The sequence below is a fragment of the Tiliqua scincoides genome, chromosome 5 (genome assembly GCF_035046505.1).
Source record: "Tiliqua scincoides isolate rTilSci1 chromosome 5, rTilSci1.hap2, whole genome shotgun sequence".
NCBI lineage: Eukaryota > Metazoa > Chordata > Lepidosauria > Squamata > Scincidae > Tiliqua > Tiliqua scincoides.
In genome coordinates, this window is record NC_089825.1 from 49,313,795 (window position 1) to 49,341,147 (window position 27,353).

Consider the following 27,353-nt stretch of genomic DNA (forward strand, 5'->3'; position numbering starts at 1 on the left):
AACCAAGAATGCATCTTACAGCCCAATCCTTATAATAATAATAATAATAACTAATAATAATAACTTTATTTCTACCCCGCCTTTCTCCCCGAAGGGACTTATACTGCTAGAACTAGTGTTCCAGTGGCATAAACACTTTATGGTGGTCACAAATGTAATCCACAAACCCCATCGAGAGCCACTGGGTCACCACCGTAAGCAGTAAGCTGTGACAGTGGCCCACCAGCAGATGCATCATGTCCCTAGCACCAATAAGTCAGCATGGGAGACCAGAGGTGGGTGGAACAGGGAGGGGAAGGGGAGGAATGTGAAGGAGATGGGGCAGAATGGGAGTAGAATGAGGGTTTGAAGGCAGGGAACTGATGACAGCACCATGGCCTATATCCAATCGCCCTTCCGGGCCTCAATCCTCCTTCTCAGGTCCAAGTAGATCCATTCCAGCAGCAGAGTCTAACAGCTGGGTAAAGGAACAAATGTTCCCTTACTAAGAGGAGACTTCTGGAATGTAGTGTGTGCTCTGGCAGTGAAGTTGCATCAGTAGGAGGTGAAAGGACTGGGCCTTAATACTTGAAGACAATCAATTGTAATTGTATCGCTTGAATTACGGATGCTAAAGTTACTTGAATATTGATACTCTTGCTGTCATTTGCAATGCAGATTCTCTTTCTTTTCAGGCAGCTGGCTGAAGAAAAATATCAAGAAAATCTGAAAAGAATGCAAGAGCTCCGGTCCCGTCACTTTCACGAAGTGAATATAGATGTACTTCATGTAAGGATAGATTCCATTCTTGACTTAGCTTTTCTAAAATCAATGCGGTCACTTTTTACAGTTTTTCTATCCCTGTCTTCTAAAGGCATTCTTAAGCGAAGCAGTGTTTCCTTCAATTATAGTATAGTTAGTGGTATGAGCAAGCTACAGACTGGAGTGTGGCAGCAGTGCAATGGCATAGCTAATGAACGTGTAGCCCGATGCAGAGCTCAAAATGATGCCCTGGAAGTGATGTCACAACCTGAATTGACATCACACCTGGGCTTTTTAAAAAGTGCAAATTGAGGGGAAACCTGCCTCCTCCCCCCAGCAGTTCACCACCCACTTGATCTGCCACCTCCCCCAAGCCAGTGACATAGCTAAGGCATCTATCTGCTACCTGGGATCAAAGAAAATTCTGTAGCCCCGCCCCCATGACAAAATCAAATTTAATTAAGTAAATAAATTAAAAGTGTGCCCTTTATTGGCTTGAGACACTGTACTGGAGTGAAGGTGACTGTTATTCTCTTCCTGTTAAATAGAAGAGGAGCACCACTTGGAAAAGTGCCTCTTTACCAGTTAGCAGGAGTAGCTGTATTATGATTCGTGGAAATGAGAGCTGACTCATATTAACACTTTATTGGTTCCATGCAGTATCATAATAACATCTCAATGGCTCTCAGAACAAGCAGTCTCATAGGTCAGTTTTGAGTTAAAGAAATCCACTTTTTGTTCTTTAAGGCAGTTGTGTTTTCATTTTCGGGTTTATTGGCAATAACTTTTCTTAGAATACAGATATTCTAATGTGGTTTGTTTCATTGTGTTCTGCATTAAATTACCTTTCCAATGATATACAGTATGATAGTATTATTTATACATACCAAGATTTTCACAATTTTGGCCACTAGTGTCAAGCTCAGCTTGTTGCCCCCTTAAAGCCTGATGCCCGGTGCAACCGCTACCCCCTGCACCCCCTTAGCTATGCCACTGCAGCAGTGAATACTAGGATTCTCTTTGCAGATAGCTGACTGAAAAAAATCTCTCTGAGAAGAATAGAAGAGCACAGATCCTTTAATTTTTACCAAGTGAAAATTAAAATGAATATTGATGTGAATCAGTATAACCCCCCAGATATAAAACTTACCCAAATAGAAGAGGGGGTGAAAATTCTGAAATTACTTTAAATAGACATGCCAAAGATTGTGCTGTTAAGTATCTTTGATTTTGTTTGCTATGTTTTTGTTTTTTGTTTTTTGTTACAAGAGTATCTGAACCACCCAAGCAGGTTTTAGTCATCAGCTGGACTCAGGCTTAACATGAAATCTAGGTTGGTATTTAAGAACTCACAACATAGTTTGAACTTTTGGATTTGTCTGCTTTTGTTTTCCGTCTTCTTCGGCTTCATAATTTCACTATCCCGTCTCCATGGTACTGCAGTCTCTTGAAGCAGAGCACTGTGGTTTGTCAATTACACTGTGAATTCAAACACAACAGCAGACAATAGCAAGCACAAATTATGGTTAGCAAGCCAGCTTCAAACCATGGTTTTTTCAGGCTAAACTAAAATTTGTTTAGTGTTGCATCTGAACACCCAGTCATGGTGTGCTTTTCCTTGTAGATATATTTATTTGCACTAAAGGAAGCTCCTGGAGAAACTTTATTAGTACACTCCTTAGTGAGCACAGACATAACTAAGACAGGATTCTTTAAAAGTAAATTATTATTTTTGCTGAGTTCACTGCGTGTCCTACTGTATATGTTGATATGGTTACATTAATATGTGTTTTGAAATAAAACCTATTCCTATTTTAAAAAAATGCATAGAAAGTGCCTGCTGTTTTTCCAAGTCAGTATCTATTATGTCGTGTGACTGTATTGTGGTTTGTTCTTTGCCTTTATTGCTTCAAATAAGGAATCTGATCAACAGACTGCAGAGCATCTGATTAAGTCGCAGCCAGTCACTACATTGGACTATCTATCTATTGGATGTAATGATGAAAGTGATTGTGATACATCAGGCAGGCTCTGCATGTCTGATCCAGTGGAGCATGGTAAGACATCCATACTATATGCTATTTAGTTAGATCTAAATACAAAACAAAGCATCAGCCAGAAATTTATCTTGTATATCTTTAAAAAAGCGGCAAATTAGAAAAGGAGATCTGATTAGACCACTGGTTCCCAAACTTTATAGCATCAGGACCCACTTTTTAAAATAATACCGTATTGCAGCAATTTCATCCGTATTTTCAGTCTTTTTCATCTTATGGCACACTGATCAGTTGTTCAAATTATCAGAGCACACCATCAGGTTTTGGATAATTGACAAGGCACACTGCACTGGCAGCCAGGGGCTCACATCCCCCAAGAATAATAAGATAATGGCCCTAATAAGAAATGACCCTCTCCCAAACTCCCATGGCACACCTATGGACCATTTGTGGCACACCAATGTGCTGCAGCACAGTGGTTGAAAATGGATGCCCTGTCAGGACACACCTAGGTTTATGAGACTTTAAAAAAAAGACATTCAGAAATTATTCATTCATTCATTTATTTACAAGTAATAATAACCCCCCAAAACATCCTCCAACATTTATCTCCCTGTATTTACATACACTTTCAAACTGCAGGAGCTCTTTCCAGGGCAATTCTGATTTTTGAGAAGCCTCAGAGCTTGAGGCAATCGGTTATCTGATCCTTCCATCACCAGTATTTTCATTGGAGCTGCTATGAACCCACCAGAAATCAGGTCACCAATGGATCCTGACCCACAGTTTGGGAACCACTGGATTAGACAGTATGTTGGTTTATCTGGGATGTTTTAATCTGGGGAGCATAAAAGGCATTGATCTCTTTAGTGTGTCTGTACAGAAACTTCCCCATAATTCAACTTCAGTGAATATACGCTAAAGCAGGTACCTGAGAAGCAATTTTTGCCAAGTTAGAATCATGATGAAGGAAGAGTATGCATGCCAATGTTGCTCTTCCAGGTGTGCAGATGGTAGCCTTTGGCTTATGATTGACCCCTGTCCACAGTGCAGAATGAGGGGGAGGGACCAAGGCTGACAGAAGTGCACATGATTGAGAGGAATGAATGCTCACTGGATGTGGATCTGGTCTTGATAAATAGCTGAAGATGCCCCCTAGAGGAGAGGGTTAGCAAAGAGAATAATTCACAGTTTTTTGTGTCGAATTTCATACTTTTGCAGAGAGGCTTTGAAAGCTTGCAGATCCTTCTGTCCTTCCTCTGATGTGAGGGAACCCCCCTGCACTCCAAATGACTTGTGTTAGTACAGTATATTACAAGTTAGCCTTTAAGTTGAAATGCGATATTAAGATGACCAGTCCATTGATAGTGAAATATGATTTTAAAATGACCACAGGATTTGGTGTACAGTGTGGTCATACTTTGTACTGTACATATTATTTCGTATTTATCATGTGGCCAAATATCTAAAGCAGAGTCCATTAAATTTCAATAGGATACAACTGAGTTCTCAGATGTCTGCTGTTCAGAGAAGACTTTGCAACCATCAGAATGAATTGGTGTGTGATGTCTCTAATGTTTATATCCCAGAATTCGTCCTTATGTGATGAATGACAATCCCTTTGGCCCAAACCAAGAAATGGAAGCAAGCTCTAAAACAGTGGTTCTCGCACTTTTAGCACTGAGACCCACTTTTTAAAATGAAAATCTGTCGGGACCCACCAGAAGTGATGTCATGACCGGAGGTGACATCATCAAGCAGGAAAATTTTTAACAATCCTAGGCTGCAGTCCTAATCCAGGAGTAAGCCCCATTGATTATCATTGATAAAAGCATATATAGAGTAGCCTGTTAAAAGTACAGATCTGTAACATTTCCCCAAATGCAGTCACATACCATGATAGCAACAAGTTTAGTAGCTGGCAACCTTCAGTCTCGAAAGACTATGGTATCGCGCTCTGAAAGGTGGTTCTGGAACAGCGTCTAGTGTGGCTGAAAAGGCCGATTCGGGAGTGACAATCCCTTCCACACTGGGAGCAAGTGCAGTCTGTCCCTGGCCTGTCTCCCTGGCTATGGGCCTTCCTTCTTTGCCTCTTTGCCTCAGACTGTTGGCCAAGTGTCTCTTCAAACTGGGAAAGGCCATGTTGCACAGCCTGCCTCCAAGCGGGCCGCTCAGAGGCCAGGGTTTCCCACTTGTTGAGGTCCACTCCTAAGGCCTTCAGATCCCTCTTGCAGATGTCCTTGTATCGCAGCTGTGGTCTACCTGTAGGGCGCTTTCCTTGCACGAGTTCTCCATAGAGGAGATCCTTTGGGATCCGGCCATCATCCATTCTCACGACATGACCGAGCCAACGCAGGCGTCTCTGTTTCAGTAGTGCATACATGCTAGGGATTCCAGCACGTTCCAGGACTGTGTTGTTTGGAACTTTGTCCTGGAACTTTGACGTATTCTCGGCATCACCTGGCAGGTATTCTCGGCAACAAGTTTAATATATTAAAAATAAAATAATGAAATGAATGGGGATGCACCTGAAATTGGTTCGCGACCCACCTAGTGGTCCCCAACTCACAGTTTGAGAAACACTGCTCTAAAGCACATGAGAATCTTTACATGGCTTAACTTGGAGGGTATTCCTAGTTATATGCTATACCAGTGTTTCTCAACCAGTGGTTCGAGTACCTGGTACTTGAGTACCTGGTACTTGAGGTTGTGTCTAGTGGTACTTGCAGGACCCCTGGACATCTATCGCTTGGCAGCGAGTTCAGGAACGTGACACAACGAACAGTGGTAGGAGGCTCAGCTCAGTGGGCAGAGCTCAAAGAATGCTTTTCCACATTTGACAAAGCCCTCCTATCTACCCTGAGCCTCTTACCAGTGTTTATCACGTTGAATCTGGCCTCCCAACACAGAAGTAACTGGTAATGATGTCATCACCAGTTACTTCCAGTGGTACTTTGGATGGGTGGACTATGTGAAGTGGTATGGTGGAGGACAAACCTTGAGAAACACTGTGCTGTACCATTCAGGGCGCAATCCTAACCTGCGCTGGAACAGGCAGGCCGATTGGCCTGCACTATATTCAGAGTGGGTTTGTTGCACTCTAGGGTGCATCTTGGAGTATTTCCTTCCCCCTGAGCAATGCCCCAGGCAGCTCTGTGAGGCTACTCAGATCTGTGTCCGTGATTTTATTGGCATGAATCCGAGTGACCTGAGTAACACCGCTCATTCTGGGGTCAGGGGCTGGGATCCGGCTTGCACCGCCAGGGTCAGCCCCACCTCCTCTTGGGCCTGAACTGCCCCCTGGGCTGCCCTCACCTACCCATAAATGCCCCCTTTCTTGCATCACCCTCTACCACCCCTGTACTAGCCTACCTGGACTGGCACAAACCTACCTCTTCCGGGAGCAAGGCCAGCTCTGCAAGGCAAGCGCACATTCGTGCACAGGTCTATCCTCCTCCCAAATCATTATAAACATGCTTTACGGTATGTTCACAATGACTGGAAGCCATCTCCTGGCAGGGTAGTAGGATTGCACTGCCCCCAGGACAAAGCTGCTATGTGGCCGATCCTTTGTAAGAACATTTGTGATCTAAACATGACGTGTATTGAAACATTCAGTTGCACAACATGTTCTCTCAGTAAAGGTGTGTGCGCTGGAACATGCTCATTATAGCCCCCTCTTTATGAAAATCTGTGCTGATGGATGTCCACTTTGTTGGGGAGAGGGGGCGCGACACCAATTATTGTACTTAAGTAATCTTTGACAGCTTTCATGCAGCTTTCACATACTTCCACACACACTGAAAGCTTTCCATGAGGGTAAATTATAAGAGTTGAAGTAATGCTCAATCTGAATCTGCAGGGTTTCTGAACATAATGTACCACTTTATTGTTGTTTGAGCAAGATTTTTGGGATTAGGGTGGCTGATTTAAATTCCGATGCTTCTATTCATTTCCATTGATTGCACATTTTTATACTGAGGATTTTATTGCTTGTTTTAAGTTGTTTTGAGGAGATTAGTTGTAATTTTAATATTGTCTCCATTTAATAGCTTTACAAAGCTTTTATTGATGTTATATTCTAAGCCACCTAGAATCTATGGAACATAAACGAACAACAGAATAAATCCCTTCCTTTTGAAACTGTGTTACTTGATGCACAAGAGAGGCATTAGCCTTCAGCTCCTGCAAAAGCTGGGCATCTGTGTCCTAAGAAGCTAAGCAGCTGTTTCTGTGGCAGAGTTCCTAGTAGATGTGTAAATGAATAGATAAAATGCCTACCTGTCAAGAGAGCTCAGGGCTCTGCAGTGATAACCATTTCTTACTGCAAAGATCAGTGGTGCTGCACAGTCATGAGACATAGTTTACTCAGAAGCTTCAGTGTATAAATTTAATTTCCATAAACTGTGGGTCCATTAAACCGCGGTGCTGGATAACACTTGGGCCTTTCAGGGTTGCTACTGATTTCTTTGCAAATAAAGTAATTCATCAAATGGCAGTTTCACTTATTGAGGACCTTGTGTCTTCAGAAGTGGGGTTGAGTGTCGTTCATATGGAGATCGGGACTGCTGTCAGAATTTCTGGTTGCCGCAGTCCAAATATGGGTGGCAATCATAAGAAGGATCTCTCCCCTTGATCACCTTTCGTCATTGCCCCCTCATGGGGAGGGTGGGGGCAGGGCTTCCTGAATTAATTATTGTGTGGGTGGGGCTTGCCAATATACTTTCTCTGCCCCCTTGTGCTGTTTATTTTGTACTTAAGTACTCCAGAAGACAGTAGAACGGGAAGAACAGTCATCAGCTAGAAAATAATCAAATGCAGAGAGCTGGCAAACCCCCTCCCTGCCCGAAAGAACTCTGCACCAATTGCCCTCAGACTACAATAGTGAAGGGAAGGACACTCTGGCAAGAGGAACAAGGACGGCTACGATTTATACAGGCGTGCACCACTTAACAATCCGCTTAATGACAGACCGCATATACAGCAGTGGTCAAAGCGCTACAAAGAGGCTCTTAATGAAGCAGTCAAGTCTCCCATAGCTTGTAGCAGAGTGTCTATTTACACAACAAAGGCCCAAATTCTAACTTTCCAGCACTGGCAGAGTAGTGCCAATGGGTCGTGTGCTACATCCTGCAGTTGGGTGGCAATCAAAGTAAGGGAATGTTTGTTCCCTTACCTTGGAGCTGCACTACTCTTATGTCTGTGCTGGAAAGTAGGTTAGGATTGCGCCCAAAGAAGCTGTTAATGCAAAGAAGAAGCAATCTTATCTTCAGTAGCCTGTGCAGCCAGCTAGTGTCTAGCAGGGAGTGTTTGTTTACACAACAAAGGCACTAGATTGGGCTGAATGTTCACTTAATGACCTAATTGCACAACAACAGAGATTGGAGAATGTATCCCAGTCATTAAGTGGTGAACACCTGTATATCCTAGCAGTCCTTGTTCCTCTTTCCAGAGTCTCTGTTGTAGAGTTAAACATCTTCAGAACAAATTTATTTCTTCTGAGATTTTGATCCCACCTTTCCACCCCCAAAGAGGCACTCAAGGCAATTCACATCAGATTTTAAAAAACACAATCAATTAAATGATCAAAAATAAAAACAATAAACCATCCAAGAGCAGAAAGAACAGCATACCATTTGAGGGCATCGATTAATAAAACTAAAAAAATGACCATGTGGCGTCCCTTTGGGAGGTCACGGTCCTGGGTGCCCCTGGGTCCAACTTGAGTTCCTGGAGGGCAGCATCTACCCTCAGACAGGTGCCAGTCTTGGGGGAGAGGGTTTAAATTGTTCTCTTCTTCCCCTTCCTAGTGCCAGCTTAAGGTGCTTCCTCAGGCTTTGTAGGAGTCCCCTGCTGAGAACCCCCCATCAACTCTAGCCTCAACTTCTTCACCGCATCGTTAGCCAGGGGCTTCCAGGGCTTGTCCTTTCTCCTCTGCCCAGATTCAGCATCCTAGTTGCTCCAGCAGCAACATCATCCGAGCTCCCTGCAGGTTGTGCATCCAGTGGTGACAGTCTCTCCTAGGCTTGCTTAGAGTGTGCAAGTGGACTTCCAGCTGGTACAGCTCGGTGGTGGACTCAGACAGCCTTTCCTCACAGGGTGGGTACATCCCCTGTCAAGCCACTAATGGAGACAGTTCTGGGAGAGTTGTTCTGTAGTTCTCCCAGCTGGGCCAATGGGAAGGTCCTTGCTCTCTAATAATTTCCTCTGCAACCAGGTGGAATGGCCTGGTTTACATGTGGATATTTCCCTCTTCCCCCCCACACACATTCCATTTAGCTTTACTTTTTGAAAGCTACTGTTGACTGAAAGCTTCCTATATTATATTATGTGAACAGAAGTTAACCGTGTTGATTTTTAGCCATATTTGAGAGACTAAGGGCACAGTCCTAACCAGGTCTACTCAGAAGTAAGTCCTATTTTGTTCAATAGGACTTACTCTCAGGAAAGTGTGGTTAGGATTGCAGCCTAAATAAATGCCAGATATAACTGGAAAGCAGTGTCTATGGGAACACTGATGTAATTTCTACTGTTCATTCTTAACTCAATACAGTAGCAGTTTATTCAGGGAGATTTTATGAGTGGTCTGTGTCATTGCGGAGGTATACTTATATCCATACTAAATGGTCACCTCTTTAAATGTACTACATTTTATTGATATTTCTATGTTTTATATGTATAATTGTACTTTTAAAAATAATGTTATTTCCTGACTGGACACTTCAAGATGGGCCAGAGCAGAAATTGAACTAAATATAATTTGCAGCACACAGAAAACAAGGATAGCAAATGCTACTTTACATTATATTACAGACTTGGCAGTAGCCAGTTCTTTTTTCTGAATCAGTTGTGAACGCTATATTAACAGAGACTACAAGATGTCCTTTGTTCATTTGCAGTGGCGTTGAACTTATAAAGTATGTGTGATTATAAAATATTAATAAAAAGAATATGTAAATTGGATTGTATCTGCCCAGGGAAAGCAGTGGATCTGGAACACATAGCATATTCTCCATTTGTTTCTATGCCCCTGCCCCCCAAACTTACATTATACATATAATATATGCATTCACTACATAAGGCACAATATAAAACAAGAAATTGAGGACTTTCAAATTTGGCTAGATTCGCTATCTTGAAAAAGGAAAAGAATTCATGTGACATTTTAAGCCCCAAGCTTCATCAGCTTGTTCTTTCACAGTACCAAGGGAGAAAATCTGTGTGGGAGGAAGCCACATTTCGGAAAGTATTTCCAGGCAGGAGAGAGCATTTGAAAGTCAGGGACCAAAAAGAAAAAAGGTGGAATGGAATTTATGAGTAGGTAGATTACTGGGCAGGAACATGTAAGAGCAGAACAAAAACAGCAGGTGTTTGGCAAGGGGAATTGGTTACTCTTTCAAATCTTTTTTTTCTTTCTTCCTTAAATCAAATTATTATATATAGACCTATATTACTGTCCTGTCCCTTTAACCCTGTGTTTGTAAGTTGGCTGTACACTCACAGAACTGTATCCAGAAGTCTTCAAATTCCCTGCTCAGATATGATGTTGCACATCCAGGACACCCAGAGAGGAGTCGGAACTGGTGCTGAGCCCAGTGGGGTGGGAGGTGTTTTGGGATGGGGGAAGGTGGGGCAGGGGGAGGAACTGGCCTGAGAGGGGGTGGGACTAGCAAAGCCCTGTCAGTTCTCCGTGTCAGTTTGAAAAGCACAATAGCCAGCGCAGACTTGAGAATTAAAATTGAATCTAGACAAGATGCAAATAATGATTGGCATATCTTGTATCATAGGGAAGATAACAGTGATAAAAATATCAGTTATTGATGATTCAGTCTTGTTTTGCACACATTGATGATGCTTGTTTTGCACATCTGAATCCATCACTCTGCTTGGGAACCCATATTATGGTAGTAGCCAAGACCTATACTAATGTACATGTGAGTCACAGGCAGGAAAATACATATTAGTAGAACAGAACATAAGAATTGCTTTAAAGTTTCAAAGTTCATACAAAAGTATTCCGAAAGCTCATAAAAAAGGCATGATGCATTAATAGTAATCTGCTTTTAAAAAAAATTAAGTCAATGTTTATAAAGGCTTGATGGCCAGAACCATCCCTTAGTTTTGTTTCCAGCATCTGGTAATTAGTGGTGCAATTGGGAGCAGCCCATCCATTAGGAGAGGTGATCTTAGTTGCTTCAGGAGCAGATTGCAGAGGGGTGAGAGGGTGGCGGATTTGGAGTGCCCTTCACCCTGAGACTGCCACTGCATCCCTCCAGGCTGTTGCAGAATGCAACCTGCAGTAATCTGCTTTCCACCCGCTAAAGCAAGTGCGAAGTGGATCACCCTCTTCCTTACCTTGTTCCTGGTTCTGTTTCTTCAAACATGAAATGCAGAACTTTTGGTTTGATTTACTTTTGGTTTGGTTTGATTTGGCTCCTTCATTTACGTAGTCCCTTTAAATAAGTGGTTTCTAACCTGTGGTTCATGGACCACAGGTGGTCCCGAAGACCCTGAGAAGTGGTCTGCAGAGGTTACAGAAAACAAAGATAATCACCGTTTATCATTTCTAGCATCTTGCCAAGCAAGCGCTCCCCTATGGACCACTGAAGTGTCAGCTGCAGCTGTGCTCATTCGTTCTTTGCCCTCTCTGATGGTCTATGGGTGTGTGTGCTCATTCTCAAGACCATTGACCACCAGCGAAGGCAGAACCACCACCGGCAATTCCAGTGTCTTGCCAAATGCTACCCTGCAGACTACCAAATTTAATTGTATTTTTTGTGTGCAGGGGGGTTTTGGGTGTTATATGTGGTCCACGACAATTCCAATTTTTTTCTTCTGTGGTCCACAGGCTCCTAAAAATTGGGAACCTCTACTTTAAATCATACTTGGAAGTTCTGCACTTCCGCAGTTGAAGAAACTTTGCAAGCAGTGCAGTAAAAAACTGCTTTAAAAGAATTGTACAGAACCTTATGGTGGACCCTATGTGGCATTAGGTGGCATTCCATGTCACACCACCATTGGGTACAGTTAGTATCTTTTTCTTGTTTCACCAAATTAATAATAATAATAATAATAATAATAATAATAATAATAATAATAATAATAATAATAATAATAATAATAATAATAATAATAATAAAAACTTTATTTTTATCCCGCCCTTCTCCCAAAAAGGGACCCAGGGCGGCTAACATATAAAACAGATTAAAACATAATTTCACAAACAGATAAAAACATATTAAAAAACACATTAGCAGAACCCATAAAAACAGTAGTCAGAAGAGTCAGAATAAAAGAGCATAAAACAGCAGTTCTTAGAGGAATCGGGCCTGTAAAAAAGCAACTAAAAGATATATAAAAGATGTTTAAAAGGCCATAACGTCAGAAGGCTTGGTTAAACAACAAGGTCTTCAGGCCTCGCCGAAAGGTCTCAGGAGAGGGAGCCATTCTCAAGTCAAGGGGAAGGGAGTTCCACAACGTTGGTGCCACTACTGAGAAGGCCCTATTTCTTGCCGCCGCCCCACGTACCTCCTTAGGCAGCGGCACTTGTAAAAAGTCCTTCTCTGATGACCTGAGAGGACGAGCCGGATTGTACGGGAGTAGGCGATCTCTAAGATAACCTGGCCCAGAGCAGTATAGGGCTTTAAAGGTCAAAACCAGCACCTTGAATTGGGCCCGGAAACGAATGGGCAGCCAATGTAGCCCCCGGAGAAGCGGGCTGACAGAGTCAAACAGCCTAGCTCCAGTGACCACACGGGCCACCGCATTCTGCACTAATTGCAGTTTCCGAACCGTCTTCAGGGGCAGCCCCACATAAAGCGCGTTACAATAATCTAACCTCGATGTCACCGTAGCATGGATCACCGTGGCCAGGTCTGCACGATCCAAGTACGGACGCAGCTGGCGCACCAGCCGAAGCTGAGCAAAGGCCCCCCTAGCCACAGCCGCCACCTGGGAATCCAGGAGCAGCTGCGAGTCCAGGTGGACCCCCAAGCTGCGGACCTGCTCCTTCAGAGGGAGTGCAACCCCATTCAGAGCAAGCTGATAATCCAGCACCTGCATCGAGGATTTCCGAACCAGGAGAGCCTCTGTCTTATCCGGATTTAATTTCAGCTTGTTAGCCCCCATCCAGATCCTCACTGCTTCCAGACAGATCTCCAGGCCCTCAACTGCCACCCTGGAGTCTGGAGGAAAGGAGAGATAAAGCTGGGTGTCATCAGCATATTGATGACATCCCACTCCAAACCCCCGGATGACCTCTCCCAGCGGTTTCATGTAGATATTAAATAGCATGGGGGACAGAATTGAGCCCTGCAGCACCCTGCACCTCAATGGCCAGGGTGTCGAACAGGCATCCCCCAGCACCACCATCTGGGACCGACCTTCCAAGTAGGAGCGGAACCACCACAAAACAGTGCCTCCAACTCCCAACTCGGCCAATCGGCCCAGAAGGATACCATGGTCGATGGTATCGAAAGCCGCCGAGAGGTCCAGCAGGACCAACAGGGACGCACTCCCCCTGTCCAGTCCCCGGCGTAGGTCATCCACCAAGGCGACCAAGGCAGTTTCCGTCCCAAAGCCCGGCCTGAAACCAGATTGAAAAGGATCCAGATAATCCGCTTCATCCAAGACCCTCTGGAGTTGGGCCACCACCACCCGCTCAATTACCTTGCCCAGAAACGGGATGTTGGAGACTGGCCGATAGTTGTTCAACACAGTGGAATCCAGGGAGGGCTTCTTCAGGAGGTGGCGAACCACCGCCCGCTTCAAAGCAAGCGGCAATGTCCCCTCCCCCAAAGAAGAGTTGACCACCCTCACTGTCCACTCAGCCAGTCCACCCCGGACAGCTCTTATCAGCCAAGCTGGGCAAGGGTCAAACAGGCAGGCACTCCAAAGGAGTCTGTCCACATCCTCAGGCTGCACAAGCTGAAAAGAATCCCACAACACTGGACAAGCAGTTGCCAGGGGGACATCATCAGACATTGTCAATGTGGCATCCAAGTCGTAACGAATGCGATCGATTTTATCTGCAAAATGTTGCGCAAACACGTCACAGCGGCTGACCGTGTATTCCTCCTGGTCCACTGGCGGGGCCTGATGGAGGAGGCCCCGCACCACACGGAATAGCTCTGCCGGACGGCTATCAGCAGACGCAATGGTAGCATAGAAGAATGATTTCTTCGCTGCTACCACCGCCACGGAGTAGGCTCTTTAATGAGCTCTACTCTGTGTCCGATCAGATTCATCACGAGTTTTCTGCCACCGTCGCTCTAGACGCCTGCCCTGCCGCTTCATCATTCGCAGCTCCTCAGTGAACCAAGGAGCCGCTCCGAGTCTGCGACGTGGCAGAGGTCGCTCCGGAGCAATCTCATCCACTGCCCTGGACATTTCCCCGTTCCAGAGGTCAACCAGGGCCTCAGATGAGGTGCCAGTCTCGGCAGTAGGAAAATCCCCCAGAGCCCTCAGGAAACCTTCAGGATCCATTAGCCTCCGGGGGCGGACCATAGAAAACGGTCCCCCGCCTCTGCGGAGGTAGGAAGTTGCAACCAGCCTAAACCTTACCAGGAAGTGATCTGTCCATGACAACGGAGTGATCTGAATGAACCTTTTTTTTTTGTTTAGGAGTCCTTCCAGAGTGGTGTTTCCTCAGGGTTTGCAGTATCATGCAGGAAGCAAGGGCAATAGCATCAGAGGCCAATATTGTACTGAGTGCAGACAGACAATGAGCAAAGCGCCATCGTTCTTGCTCTTGCCCTAGAAAATGCTGAAGAGTTTGTTATAGTTTTTAAATTAATATATGCTAATGAAAAAACTTGGCACATTAAAAAATGAGAGTAAGTTTGTTAGCTGTGGTTGATTTCATCCCTTTCTACAACATCCAGATGAGTTATGGAGATTTATTCTCTTCACATAAGAAAAATGAGAACTGCTGAAGAATCTGAGACCTCCCGAGACTGAAATGGAGGCAAAGCATGACTGCAGAACCCAACTGTTCAGCTATCTATTGCTAAGCAAGTGCTTTGTGACTGCCAGCTCACCTTGATGTGCTGTCATCTCTTGCTGTTCACTTCAATTGCTTTGTGCACATATTTTCATCTTGGCTCAGCAAATAGTTCAGAGCTTACTTAAAGAGAAAGCAGTATTTTAGTTTCTAGGAATCCTCTTGATAAATCTATTGCAAACGTTTGGATAAGCACAAGAGAATATAGTTTTAAATTAGTTAAGTGTTGAAAGATGACAGTGTTGTTGTTTTTCTCCCTATCAGCAATATCTGCCATGTTTAAAGAGTGGCCAATATCTGTAGGGGAGGGCTACAGGAATTTGGTTACTGAAGGCATCTGAAGTGGGACTCGGCTGAACACCTTCATGGTTCATTGTGGGACAGCTGTTGTTATCAGGAGTATCTCTAAGGGATGGTTCCCTTTGTATCATGCATTCCCAAGCCAGACCCTGCTGGACTGGGAGAACAATTCCTTCTAAAGAACCATGTATCAATTCAGGACAGTTTTCACAAAGTGATACTTTCAGTCTTGCTGAAGAGAAAGGGAAAGCCTCTCCTCGTGAGATATTGGGCAACATTTTTAAATATCTGGGACTAAGTTAATGGTACTTGTTTTTGATGACTTTCAACAGAGGAGCAAGTGGCTTCTTTTTCATTTTATAGGAAGCTGTACAAATCATGATATCAGGGTTTGGGAACTGGATGAGGGACTGTGCCCACCAGATAGCTCCCCGGCCAGACCAGTCAAACCCACCACACTGATGGCAGTGAAATGCACCTTCAGAAGGTGGACACTGTGGAGGGCCTGGTGCAGGACTGTACCCCAGGGGCCTCAACAACTAGCCGGAAGTAATACTAAGAATGTCTGAGATACAGCAGTGCATCCATTTGATAGCACGAAGTGGCAAAATGGATTTTGTGATGAAAATGGAAAACCGTGTACTCATGTACAGTATTTTGCTTGGTGTTTGGGGTTATATTCCTATCAGTCTCTGTTGCAAAGACACCATGAACAAGATAGGGATTTTTAATTCTCCTATCTTGTAGCTGCTGCTAGTAAACTGATAGTGGGAGTCAGAAACCCTTGCAGAACTGTTACAAATCACCTTGACATCTACCTCTGTTATATATGTAATGGGGAGACAGGCAAAAATCAACACAGACTTGCTATTTTTGTTGACATCTTCACATTAAATATCATGTATTGCTCCACTGCAGTGCACAATAATGAAGAGGCGGGTAGCACTGAACAGAGGGCAGAGTGGCCATTAGTGGGAGGAGAACCAACCGTTAGGGTGTTCTGGGACCAATATTTATTGTAATGGGCCTACGCAGCTTTCATCTTTCATATTCTGGGATTGCTATCTCTACCCTCAATCCCTACATTAGGTTAAGAAGGAATTGATCAACGAGGTGTAGATGACAAGAACGTTATGCTGTTTTAACCTTATTTTTTTAATAAGAGAGCCCCACTTAGAACTGAATGAGTAAACAGTGCATAACATATTGATGAGCTCGTTTTGTACAATGTCAACAAACTATTAGGGAAAAGCAAAAGACTAAGGAAGGCATTAGTGGTAAAGATCCTTCTAGCTGCCTGTGTGGATTTTAAATACTGTTAAAAGGTAGGTGAGTTTGATCCAGTATTTTACACAGAACACCAATATAAAAATTCTAAAAGTTATGAGAATACACATTTCTTAACATATTGATATGATCATGTCCTCACAGTCTTGACAGCCATGTATTTCTACTGAACGTACATGATGTTTGGTATTTAGCACTTCTGTGGCTTAACTGCATTTTCTGCTTCCCTCATACGAGAGTAACTGTGTTTGGAGTAAAGTATTTTGTTTCTGAAAAATCAATTGTTTAAAGTCCTGTGGATTGAAGGAACAGCAGTTTTTCAGAATGCCAGTAATCCATGCAAGATGCAAATTCTTCAAAGACCTTTAGATGCAAATCCATCTCATATTGGCTTGCAGGATTCTACTGAATGGTGCATGTTAAGCTAATGCATTCAATATATGAAGAATTATTATTATGAATATTTATAAATGGCTTTTTCAACAATAAAAATCACAGAGTGGTTCACATAGGAAAAGAATGAAAAAGTGGTTCCCTTCCTCCAAAAGGCTCATAATCTGAACAACCGACACCAGCAAACAGCCACTGGGAGAGATGTTGTGCTGGGATGAAAAGGGATATTTGCTTTCTCCTTGCTATACTTAGGAGAATCACTACTTAAAAGATGCCTTTTGTCCAGTTAGCAGGGGTTAAGTGTGGGATACTTTTAAGCTTTCATCTTTCATAACACAAATATTGAGTGCTCCAATTACAAACTGCTGCTGTGATTTTTTCAAAGCATTTTGTTGATTGATTTGTGCTCAGCCTCTGTCAACAGTGATTGATAAAACCTATATCCATCTCTAGCTAAGCTTGAGTTGCCAAGCAGCTCTTCGGAATAACATTTTGCTTCCTTGGCAGTGCTTTTCTAATCATTCCGTTGCAGACATACAAAGGGAAAAAAACACTCTGGCACAGACGATCACCATATGACTTTTCCAGCTTTTCCTTCCTGCCCTACAGAGGCAACAGTGTGAAAGATGGAGGTGCAGGAGCTCCGCACCAGTTTTCCACTGTGTCTGGCAGGTACTGCAGATATTGTTAGGACATTCTGAAGAGTTGAAAGGAGGAGGCATCATTCATTTCCTCTGAGTTTTTCACATGTTTGAGATGACACAAAGACATGCAAAACCAGTTTATCAGAAGTGAAACTGGGATGAGTGTGCAATCCCTCTTTTAGGAATGAGCAGCAATCCCTCTTTTAGGAATGAACCACCTTCAGCACTCTGCAAAATCCTATCATTTCTCTCAAGTCTGTCAGCTGACTGTCTTACCAATCTATCAGGCAATCCAGGAAATGAAAGAAGCTTTGTCCTGCACTGTAGCATCCCAGAACCTGCTTCTGCTCTTTAGTCTGTGCTCTCCCAAGTGAGCATCTAGTTGCTCCTCAGTTACCTCCCCTCTAATCTGCTTGGCCACTGCTGCTCTGACCCTGCCTGTGCATCCCCTCACCTCTGACTGGTAGGCGCATGGAGTTTTTGACTCAACACCTACCTGACTTTCTGATATGGTTTTAGTGTATGCAGTGGGTGCCATTGCTAGGAATTGCTGAGGTTCTCTTCCCCCACAGCCTTTCTCTTGCTGCAAAACAGGACGTGATTGCTTGTCACTCATGATTAAAGTTTTTGCTAACCCAAAGTTTAGAAAATCACATTTAGTAGTGTTGCCTGTGTACCATTTGTTTTATGGGTATCCTGCAAGAAATCCTAAAAAGCATACATGTACCTCAATTCATTTATACTATTTTTTTCACAGATTTTGTACCAAATATGTACACTATTTCTAAATATTTCTACTGCTCCAGTTGGGAAGTGTTGCCAGAAATCTCAACAAAGAAGATTAAATTAACATAAACATTGAATGAATTCTGTTTTCTAATTTGAATTTCTCTACTGTGCAATTCAGCAAATAAGGTCTGGATTTCTCTTTTTTTATCCAGGTACAGCTTTCCTTTTCATGCAATTATTCCAGCAACTATAACAGAAGAAGAAGTAACTGGCCTGCCAATACTATTATTGCAGCACAATCCTATCTTGCTCTGAAACAGAAAGGCCAGGAGGTCTGCGCTGTATGCAGTGCAAGATTGGGGCCAGAATGGGCTTATCCAGAGGCAAGGGGAAACTCTTCTCCTTACTCCCAGGTAACCCACCACAGCCACAATGGTTGTCCTTGGACCTGCACTACCTCATGAGGTGGCACAAGTCCAAGGTGAATGGAACGACTTGGAGCCGCTCTGTGCTGCTTGGGAAATGGTGTTGGAATCTGGCGTAACTGCCCTCCGCCCACCCTCCCCTGCCCCAGAATGCCTCCTTCCTGCCCTCCCCAGACCCCTGTGTCGGCCGAGCTCGTCTGATGCAACCTTCCTGGTGCAAGCCGCCATGGAGGCGGGATTCACCTTCATGCTCCAGCACACCTCCGTGCTCCAGCCCACCAAGAGGTGCAAACGTGCTTTAGAGCAAGATTACACAAGGTTTACACAAGGTTAGGATTGCGCCCTTAAATTTGTAAAGCACTTTCAAAGCAGTTCATGTATATTTTCTCTGTAATGTTGCACCGTAGCATTGTTTTTAAAGCTAGCAATGTTGGTATAGGCAATTTAAAAGGAAAGATTTATTGCTTGTTATTTGGTTCCCTTCTGAATGGTGGCAAACATAACAAAAATCAGTACAATGTTGACTGCGTTTATGAATATAGTTAAGGTGCATTCATACCTGTAAAGGTGCATTCATACCTGTAATAATAGTGCTATTAGTACTCCTAAGACTGTTGCCATGTTAACATAGGATTGGGCCATTAGATAGGTATGCATCCTGTATACAACATCTGTAGTGCTCTGTGAACTCGTCATAACTGACTGTGCTGTAGTTTGGTTGTGCTCAGATGGTGCAGGGATCGCTAGGGGTTGCAGGGGTCTGGCCTGCACCAGATGATGTGCACTGGGGGTGACAGCACTAGTGACCAAAATCACTAAACTCACAGTTTGTAGGAATAATACCATCATGTTATATACCATTCCATGCATAATTTACAGCAGAATACAGTGGAAAAAATTGGAGTGAAATATCTCCATTCTATTAAAAGTTATAACGAAAAAAACTAGAAAACAAAAATGCAACTGTCTTATGTAACAAAAATGCTACTGTCTTATGGAACTAAAAAGTACATTTCTTTAATTCAAAATGGACTAATGAGACTGATTGTTTGAAGAGCCAATGAAATGTTATTATGTCACAGCATGGAACCAATAAGATGTTCATAAGGTGACACTCTGGGGGGTAACATCACTAGTGACCAAAATCGCAGGATTTGTAGGAATAATACCATCGTGTTATATGCCATTTGATGCATAATTTACAGTAGAATACAGTGAAACAAATCACTTTTAAATAACTCCATTCTATCAAAAGGTATGACCAAAAAACCAGCATGTGTGGGGCGATGGTATATCACTACACCCACCACCCGGGTTGTTGCCCTGCCCACTTTGGTCCATCATAGGGGTGGCGCACTGTACTCCCGCACCATGTGACACAAGTCCTGGTGACCCCACTGCTCAGATTTTATGTCAGCGGTACCATAATTTATCAGGAAGGGCTTCTCCCTCTTTAAACGTGAATGTCCTACTGTACATGCCACAATGTATGTGTTTGTCCTTAAGAAGTGATAGCTTCTGTTATTTGGCTCCAACAGATAGCTACTCTTTCAGAATTCCCTCAAACAAAACTTGCTCCCATTGCTGTCCAAGCATGAAATTGAAATACAGACCCTCAGTTCTAAAGAACTACTTGAGTGGTGAGTTATGTGTGTGCAGTGACCAAGGCTTCTCCCTGCTTCATAAAAGTAACTTCCTGCATGTCACAGAAATACTGGAACTGGCCTGCAGTGCCCTTCCTACGTAGGGAGCTGCATTCGCTTCTTCAAAACAACAGCAAGTAATTGCTCACCGAAGACATTCCAAATCATTGATCACAACCAATAACAGTGGATTCCCTTTGGCAGCTGCAGTAGAATTCTGCAAAGTTTCCTTTTGGCATTGGAAGATTGACCTGTATCCACTATGTGAGTGTTGGTAGGGGTGTGGTGGTCTGCCTTGATGTTATGCACAGCTCTTGCTGTGGTGCTGCGGGACACTGTGCTCGTTACAGGGCAACCTTTCGAGTAATTGGATTTTGTCATGCATAAAAGAAGCAGCTTCCACAGACTATTGCTGATTGTCCTTTGCCCTCATTGTCCTCTTTACATTATTTCTCTTTTTTCCCCTCTAGCACCCCTAAATATTCAGAAGTAGGAGAAGGGGACTAAAGAAATGTTGACCTCATCTTGGAGGGCAGTGCTGCGTTGCATATCTCAGCTTCTTTGGCCTCAGGATCTTCCTGTGAGATATGAAAGAACCCTGATCTGATTAAACTGCATTTTAAGGCTCAAAGCTCCACAGTTGTCTCCAATTACTAGCAAGACATCTTGTTGCAATACAGTCCCTAGGTTCCGCTTGACTTGTGACTCTTAGGTAGGAGGAGCCACACGAATGTTTGGGGAACTTTGTGTCATCAGCACTGTGGCTTAGGGTCATTCTAGCTGCTTGAGAGAGACCTGCCCTACTTCTCAAAATGTCTGATTTCCTAGTTTTCAGACTCCATGTAAGAAACAATCTGAGATAGGATTCAGATGGTTGGGTAGATGAAGTTCCATACCATTCATTCAAGCCCTATTTTTTCTAAAAAGCAAAGCATAGCCCAAGATTCCAGGGCATGCATTCACAAGTTCTTCAGGCATTTTTACTTGTGTGTTTGAAGCAAAGGCTGTATGCTTGTTGAAACTGCTTGCTTTCAGCAGAACTTGGTATTGCTGGATGGTGAATAGGAAGCATGAAGGTTCTACTTGCAGTGCCAGGTTTATGGAGATTATGAGGCAAAGCCTGTAGCATCCATTGCCAGAGTCCTGATTGGTGCATTGAACATTATCAGTCCCACCAATACCAATAGGGTTCAGGGATTGGCCTAGCCAAGTGGACCCCCTGATGGATGTGAGCCTCTGGTCAATGTCCAACCTGGCTGACTTTGAGGACCCCCCTGTCTTCTCTTCTGCTTCTTGTCAGCCAGTCATCTCCATGTATAGGAAACTGGTTTTGGACAGGCCTTTATGTGCCTTTGGTCAGTAGAAGGAAACTTCTAATATTGTCTGTGTTGAGAATTTCTAATCCTCCATTCTTTTTTTCTTATGTGCCTATTTGACTGTTTCAAGAAGGTGGCACATAAATTGTTGACAGCTTTAAAAAAACAAAACCTACAGGTCCTAAGGAAGTATATAATCCTCCTCCATTGTAGCACCATCTCAATTTTCCCGTAGTTACCTATAGACTTTCATTAGAAATATTTATATAAGGAAACAGAGAAGAGAATGCACAAAAATGTGGTTACATTGTGCTTACTACCTTATTGTATATTATATAATATTTGTAGGCCAATCTGTAAAAAGAGTTTACAAAGTAGTTTACATAAGAAAAATAGATGTTAAAATGGTTACTTGTCTCAGAGGGCTCACAATCTTAAAAAAATCAGAAAAGAGACACCAGCAAGTGGCCATTAGAACAGACACTGTGCTGAGATGAACAGAACCAGTTGCTCTCCCTGAGAATAAGAGAGAATCACCATTTGCAAGGTACCTTTTAGTCCAATTAGCAGGGGTTATGTGCTGTAATCTATTTTTTATTCAGAATTAGGTTTTGTATAATTAACTGCTTTCCTCAATTCATGCACACGTCTGAATATTTGACCCCCCAAGAGTAAGTGGGGGGGAAAATGCATCAGTGGCATTTGCATGGCTTCGTTAATGGCTGGCGCAGCCTGTAAAGCTTCATTTTTCTGTGATTTAAAAGTACAGCCGGAAATGATAAAAATGCAATTCAGAATCCTGATGTAGCTGAAGTTTGTAATTACCTGGTTCAGTGTACAAATGTGTTTGGCTCAGAGTGCCTAGTTGTGTTACATATCAAGTGCCATTTCCCTTGGAAGTTTTTTTTCCTCAGCTTGGAATGCTAAGCAATATTGTGCTCATGTGTGATCAGAATTGAGCAGTCCAGTCCCAAGTGCCCAAAGCTAGCTGCTTTGATGCATGCACAGAAGTTGCTGAATGTTTCTCCCTGAAACTTTGGTTGATTACTGTGTGCTATGTGACATGACCACTTCACCAAACTTCCTTCTGTTTGGCAAGAATTTTCTCCATTCTGCATCACTTTCCTTGCTTGTTTCTTGCACATGTTTTATGTAGTTGCTGGTCTTCATCCAGATCCAAAACCAGTGTTGGTACTTTGTGGGGGCAGGGAGTCAGTGACCCTCCACCACGGCTGGTGTTCTTGCAAGGCTGGAGGGCAAGTGAAACCAAATGACAGTCCCCAAGGGACAACCTGAGAATGCTCATGTGTGCAGCACCATTAGCACATGTATCTGCATTATGAAGCAGCATAGAACTGGTTTGAGTTTTGTTTTGTTTTTCTTTTTCTTTGAATCCTTCCCACTTAACTAGTAAATACTGAGTCCTGAGTAAAGTCAAGGTGAGCTGATCCATCACTAGTTCTGAATGCGCTTTGTTTATATGTAGACTTTAGAGCAGTGGTTTCCAAACCAAACAGTGGTTTCCAAACACGAAAACTGGAAGAAGGCCATTTAAGGGGAGTGGCCAATAAGTAGGTAGCAACATGATCGCCATAATCATGCTGCTGCCAGGAAGGAAAGGGTTTTTAAAACTTAGCTGGGGGATCGCTGTGGCTCTTCGGAGTGTCTGAGGAGCCTGTGACCCCTCTGCAGCCCTTGTCATAGATCCAAAGTTCTGTAAAAAAGAAAAAAAAACCACTTCTGATTTTGTGACAGAAACCATAAGTATTTTTTTTTCCGTTTTGCAGGACTTTGGAACTGTGGGGAAGGCTGCAGAGGGGGTTGCAGGATTCCCAGACCCTCCAGAGAGCTATAGTAACCCTAGGTAAATTTAAAAAAAACAACAAAACTTTTCCTTCCTGGCAGCAGCGCAATTGTGGCAATCACATTGCTGCAACCCCCCCCCCCCCCCGGGGCATGCACAAAGACTTACAGGGTTCTCAAACTCCAAGTCAGACTTTGAGAACCACTGCTTTAGAGAATGAGAATAAAAACAATTATGTAGAATTATACCTGCTTTAACACAATCATTATAAGGGCCAAACTAGATTTACATAGTAAGCAAATCTTAAACCACCATCTTTCAATGGGGTTTTTACAATAATGTTCTTTGAGAGGAACTCACAGTACTCTCCATCACCAGATATTTCCCTTGTGGTGTGGTGGTCTCTTCTTTCTGTGTACCATCAAGCTTCCATAGGCAACTGTCAATCAAGCCCAGGCAGGTCCTCAACCATTCTTGCCAGCTGACCTATCCACGCTCCCCTGCTCTCTCATCACATGCAGGCTCATCAACCACTCTGTCCTCTCACAACAGGTAATAGCACTTTATATCAGCTTGACTTCATGTCTCCTCTCCAAGGACCTGAGTTGTTCCTGCTTAAAACTTTGAGCAATGCGACAACTCAACCACCGAACCACACTTGCTTCCCGGATATGTGTGAGAGACACACTGCGAGGGGTGAATCAGGAAGTATGGGGAGGGCAAAGGAGGTTCGTTCTCTCTGCGCTTGCTGTTTCCATGCTGAAAATTTCCCCTGCTCCAAAGTTGCATTTTGCTTCAAATGGCCCCTTCAGGGGTAAAGACTTGAAAATGGCCAGAGAAGGAGCCTTCCCCTCCCCACCCCACATGCCTTGAATCCAACTCTCCATGCAGTTTTTGAGGAAAAAGAAGCACTTCTGGGTTAAGGGTGCCCCTTGTGCATATGTATCTGCTCACATCTAGACTGACCCTAAGCATTTTGTAACTGAACATGAAACTTTTAGAAGAAAAAACTTATTTTATTCTTTTTTATCTTCATTTTCCCCCTCTTTTTGTTAATTCTTTTGTTCATTCTTTTACTGTTTTTGTTCATTTTTTTTCTTTTGTTGGTTGTATTTCTTTGTATGTTTTATATGTTATTGTAAGCCACTGTGAGCACTGGAAAGTTGGCCAATGAGAAGTTTCTGCCAACAGCAGATTTACTAGAATTGGCACAGTCCTGTGCTTTTATGCAGTCAGCCTGGTCTGTTGTTTTTTTCCCCAATATATGAACTTGCCCATTGTCTCCTAAATGTATGTGACATTTGGAATGCTACATTAATGAACTCTGGGGATGGAGCAAATTAAAACTATTTTTCAAAGAATCTGTTTATTTCACTGAAGGAAAATTGCAATAGTCATCAAATGTGGTGCTACCTAAAGATCAGGGTTGGGGGACGGGACGGGATGGACCAGCACAGTCTTAGACAGTCTGTATTTCATTAGGTTGTGCAGTTTCCAAAATTATTTAACTTGTGAGGTTGAGGGAAGGTTGCAATCCTTAACCCACATAGAAACAAGTGAGTCCCATTAAACTTTGTGGGTCTTCCTTCTTCACATAGGACACTGCTGCACAATTTTATAGAAAATCAGCATTCATTGGATACTGTGTACATTTCCATTTTATGTTTCTCAACCAGACCAACAATTTTCTTATTGTTAAGCACCACATCTGATGTTGTATGCTTTTCAAATGTTGACTAAGGTCTGTTCTCACTGAAGTGGGAAAACCTATGTCTGGACTGGACTACTTCAGACTGCAGGTGGGAGTTGTGTTGAATCCTCCATTTAAAAATAATTACAGGTGCAGAAAAACTAGATGTCCAAGACAAAGTTAAACTCAAACTTGTATGGTATGTTTTTCCCTGAAGAGCAAGTAGAAGCTTGGGCCAGAGCAACATCCCCCAGTACCACTTCCTTGATGTTCAAAATAGCCATTTAGTGTTTTCATAGAAAAAGAACTCTGGTTCTTTAGTTGCAATCCAAAAATGCATATTTTGTTGTAGTAAAATAATGCAATTTTCTTTTATGTCCTTTTTTGCAGTGACTTGGGAAACCCATACACCCTGAGATCTTGGTGTGGGAAACTGTCAAGGCCCACTGGTTGCAAAATAAATAGCATTGTAAAACAGTTTGGGGGTCAGATACCAGTATAGACAGGTAGCGATCCAAAGAGGCAGAGGTAGAAGGATGTGATCAAAGGTGGGATGGTTGTTAGGCTCCGGAACAGGCAAAAGTGGGCAGGGCACAAGTCTGCTTTGCTTCTCCCCCAAATATAAGTTGCCCAGTCTGAGGAGCCACGCCCAGGAGATTTATTACTTAGGATCAGCAAGGATCCTTTTGGCTCCCCCAGTCACCCAAGTCTTCTTGGGCTGACTGGCTGCAGTCTCCCGACTTGCCACTTTGGGGAAGCAATGCTGTGGTACAGCAACATGTCATGCAGCCTCACCCCTTGTATAGTATCACAATAGCACAGGGTCCCACTGCCAGATCCCCTCGTTCAGGCCCACTTACAGAAGTAAAGCACCCAGCTAGCACAGGATGAAGCTAAGTACAGTACAACTGTACTATACTGAGGACCACCACAGTATTGCGAAGTCTTGTTGAAATCAGAGTCATTCATACTAACAGGACTGCATCTGCCACAAGCCAATAACTTCAGTGTTGTTATCTGGAGGAGACCACCTGAAAGTTTCATTTTCAGGATGGTGGTCTTATTTGTGTCACTGAAGATCAATAAGGCTAAACACATCAACCTTTGGTTTTAAAAAAAGTTGAGCAAGATTTTATGCTTATATTGAGCTTTCCTATTTTGTTACAGAAATCCCAGAAGACCCACTCATTGCAGAAGAATATTACAATGATGTGTTTGATTCATGCTCAGAAACAAGTGAGGAGGAGGAGGAGGAGGAGGAGCAGGAGGAGGAGGAGGAAGAAGAAGTGATAGAAGGGGAAGCAATGGAGACATTGCAGGCAATGTGTGAAACAAATCAGCAGGTAAATGCTCAGTTTCGAGATAATGGCTGAACAAAAGGGACAATATCATCAAAAAAGCAAACATTAATATGGAAAATACAAGTTGGCCCTTGGTTGGCCCGCAGGGGATCCATTCCTGGACACCTCTCTCACAGTACCAAATCCCTGGATACTGAGCTCCATGGAGGCCCCTCAGAGGATCTCTGAAGTGCCTTCCAGTCACCTCTGGAGGTATTCTGAGGCTTCTAGGACGTATTTCCAGTTTGATGAAAATCCCAAAATGCCTCTCAGAAGCCTCTGGTAGGCCTTGTGATGCACTGGTACAAAAATATCTGAAGGCATGGCCTCATTTTGACAGGGGCAAGACTATACAACACCTCTCCACATTTGTTTCTGTGGAAGGCAATGATGTTTAATCTGTGGAATCCATCAAATGTCTCATGGTTGGTATGCTGCCTATTTCATAATATAAAGATCTTTTTTGAGTCACTGAACAAAAATACTGTGGGGAAAAACACAGCACCATATTAATGTATCCAAAAGTAAATAAACTCTATTTTACTTCTGATGAAGCTATTAATCACAAATATCAGATATGGGGTAGCATCCTGATTAGCACTGGTCAGCATTAGTCAGGTGCTCCCTCTGGGAATGGAAAGAGCTTTCCACTTTTGTAAGGAGTCCTTGAACATGCAGAAGGACCCCTTCCACAACGCTTTTCCATTAAGAGAAAGAGATCCCCACTGAAGTGCTAGTCAGGATGCTGTATTTGAACTATGCTCCTTAGTTGTATTTACAAGATTTTTAAACGCAAATTAGTTTTCCCTTTAACGTATTTTATGCTTCAAACCTATGCATTCATGCACCTTCAGTCCTATGCACAGTGAGACTTACTTCTGAATAAGCATTTTGGAATTATAAGATTGCAATGTCAATCATGTCCAAAGTTAACTAATTAGGCCATGGCAGAACTGAGATTTAAATTCAGATCTGAATGTGACTTGTTACCTTAGCTATCCAAACAAAAGATAAATACAGTTTTGCAGGATGACAATTTTGCA

The 27,353-nt window shown here is 43.2% G+C and overlaps 1 protein-coding gene across 2 annotated transcripts in view; it reads left to right on the forward strand.

Moving 5' to 3' along the window:
- Nucleotides 1-27,353, forward strand: part of NEK11 (NIMA related kinase 11) — a 110,734-nt gene that overhangs the window by 55,552 nt on the left and 27,829 nt on the right. The window contains exons 11-13 of one of the 2 annotated variants that reach the window (XM_066627227.1): nt 675-768; nt 2,660-2,798; nt 26,138-26,313. In XM_066627227.1, the coding sequence (XP_066483324.1) occupies nt 675-768; nt 2,660-2,798; nt 26,138-26,313 (409 nt within the window). Of the gene's footprint in view, nt 1-674; nt 769-2,659; nt 2,799-17,251; nt 17,308-26,137; nt 26,314-27,353 lie in introns of those variants that run through there. The other variant, XM_066627228.1, reaches the window with a different exon arrangement.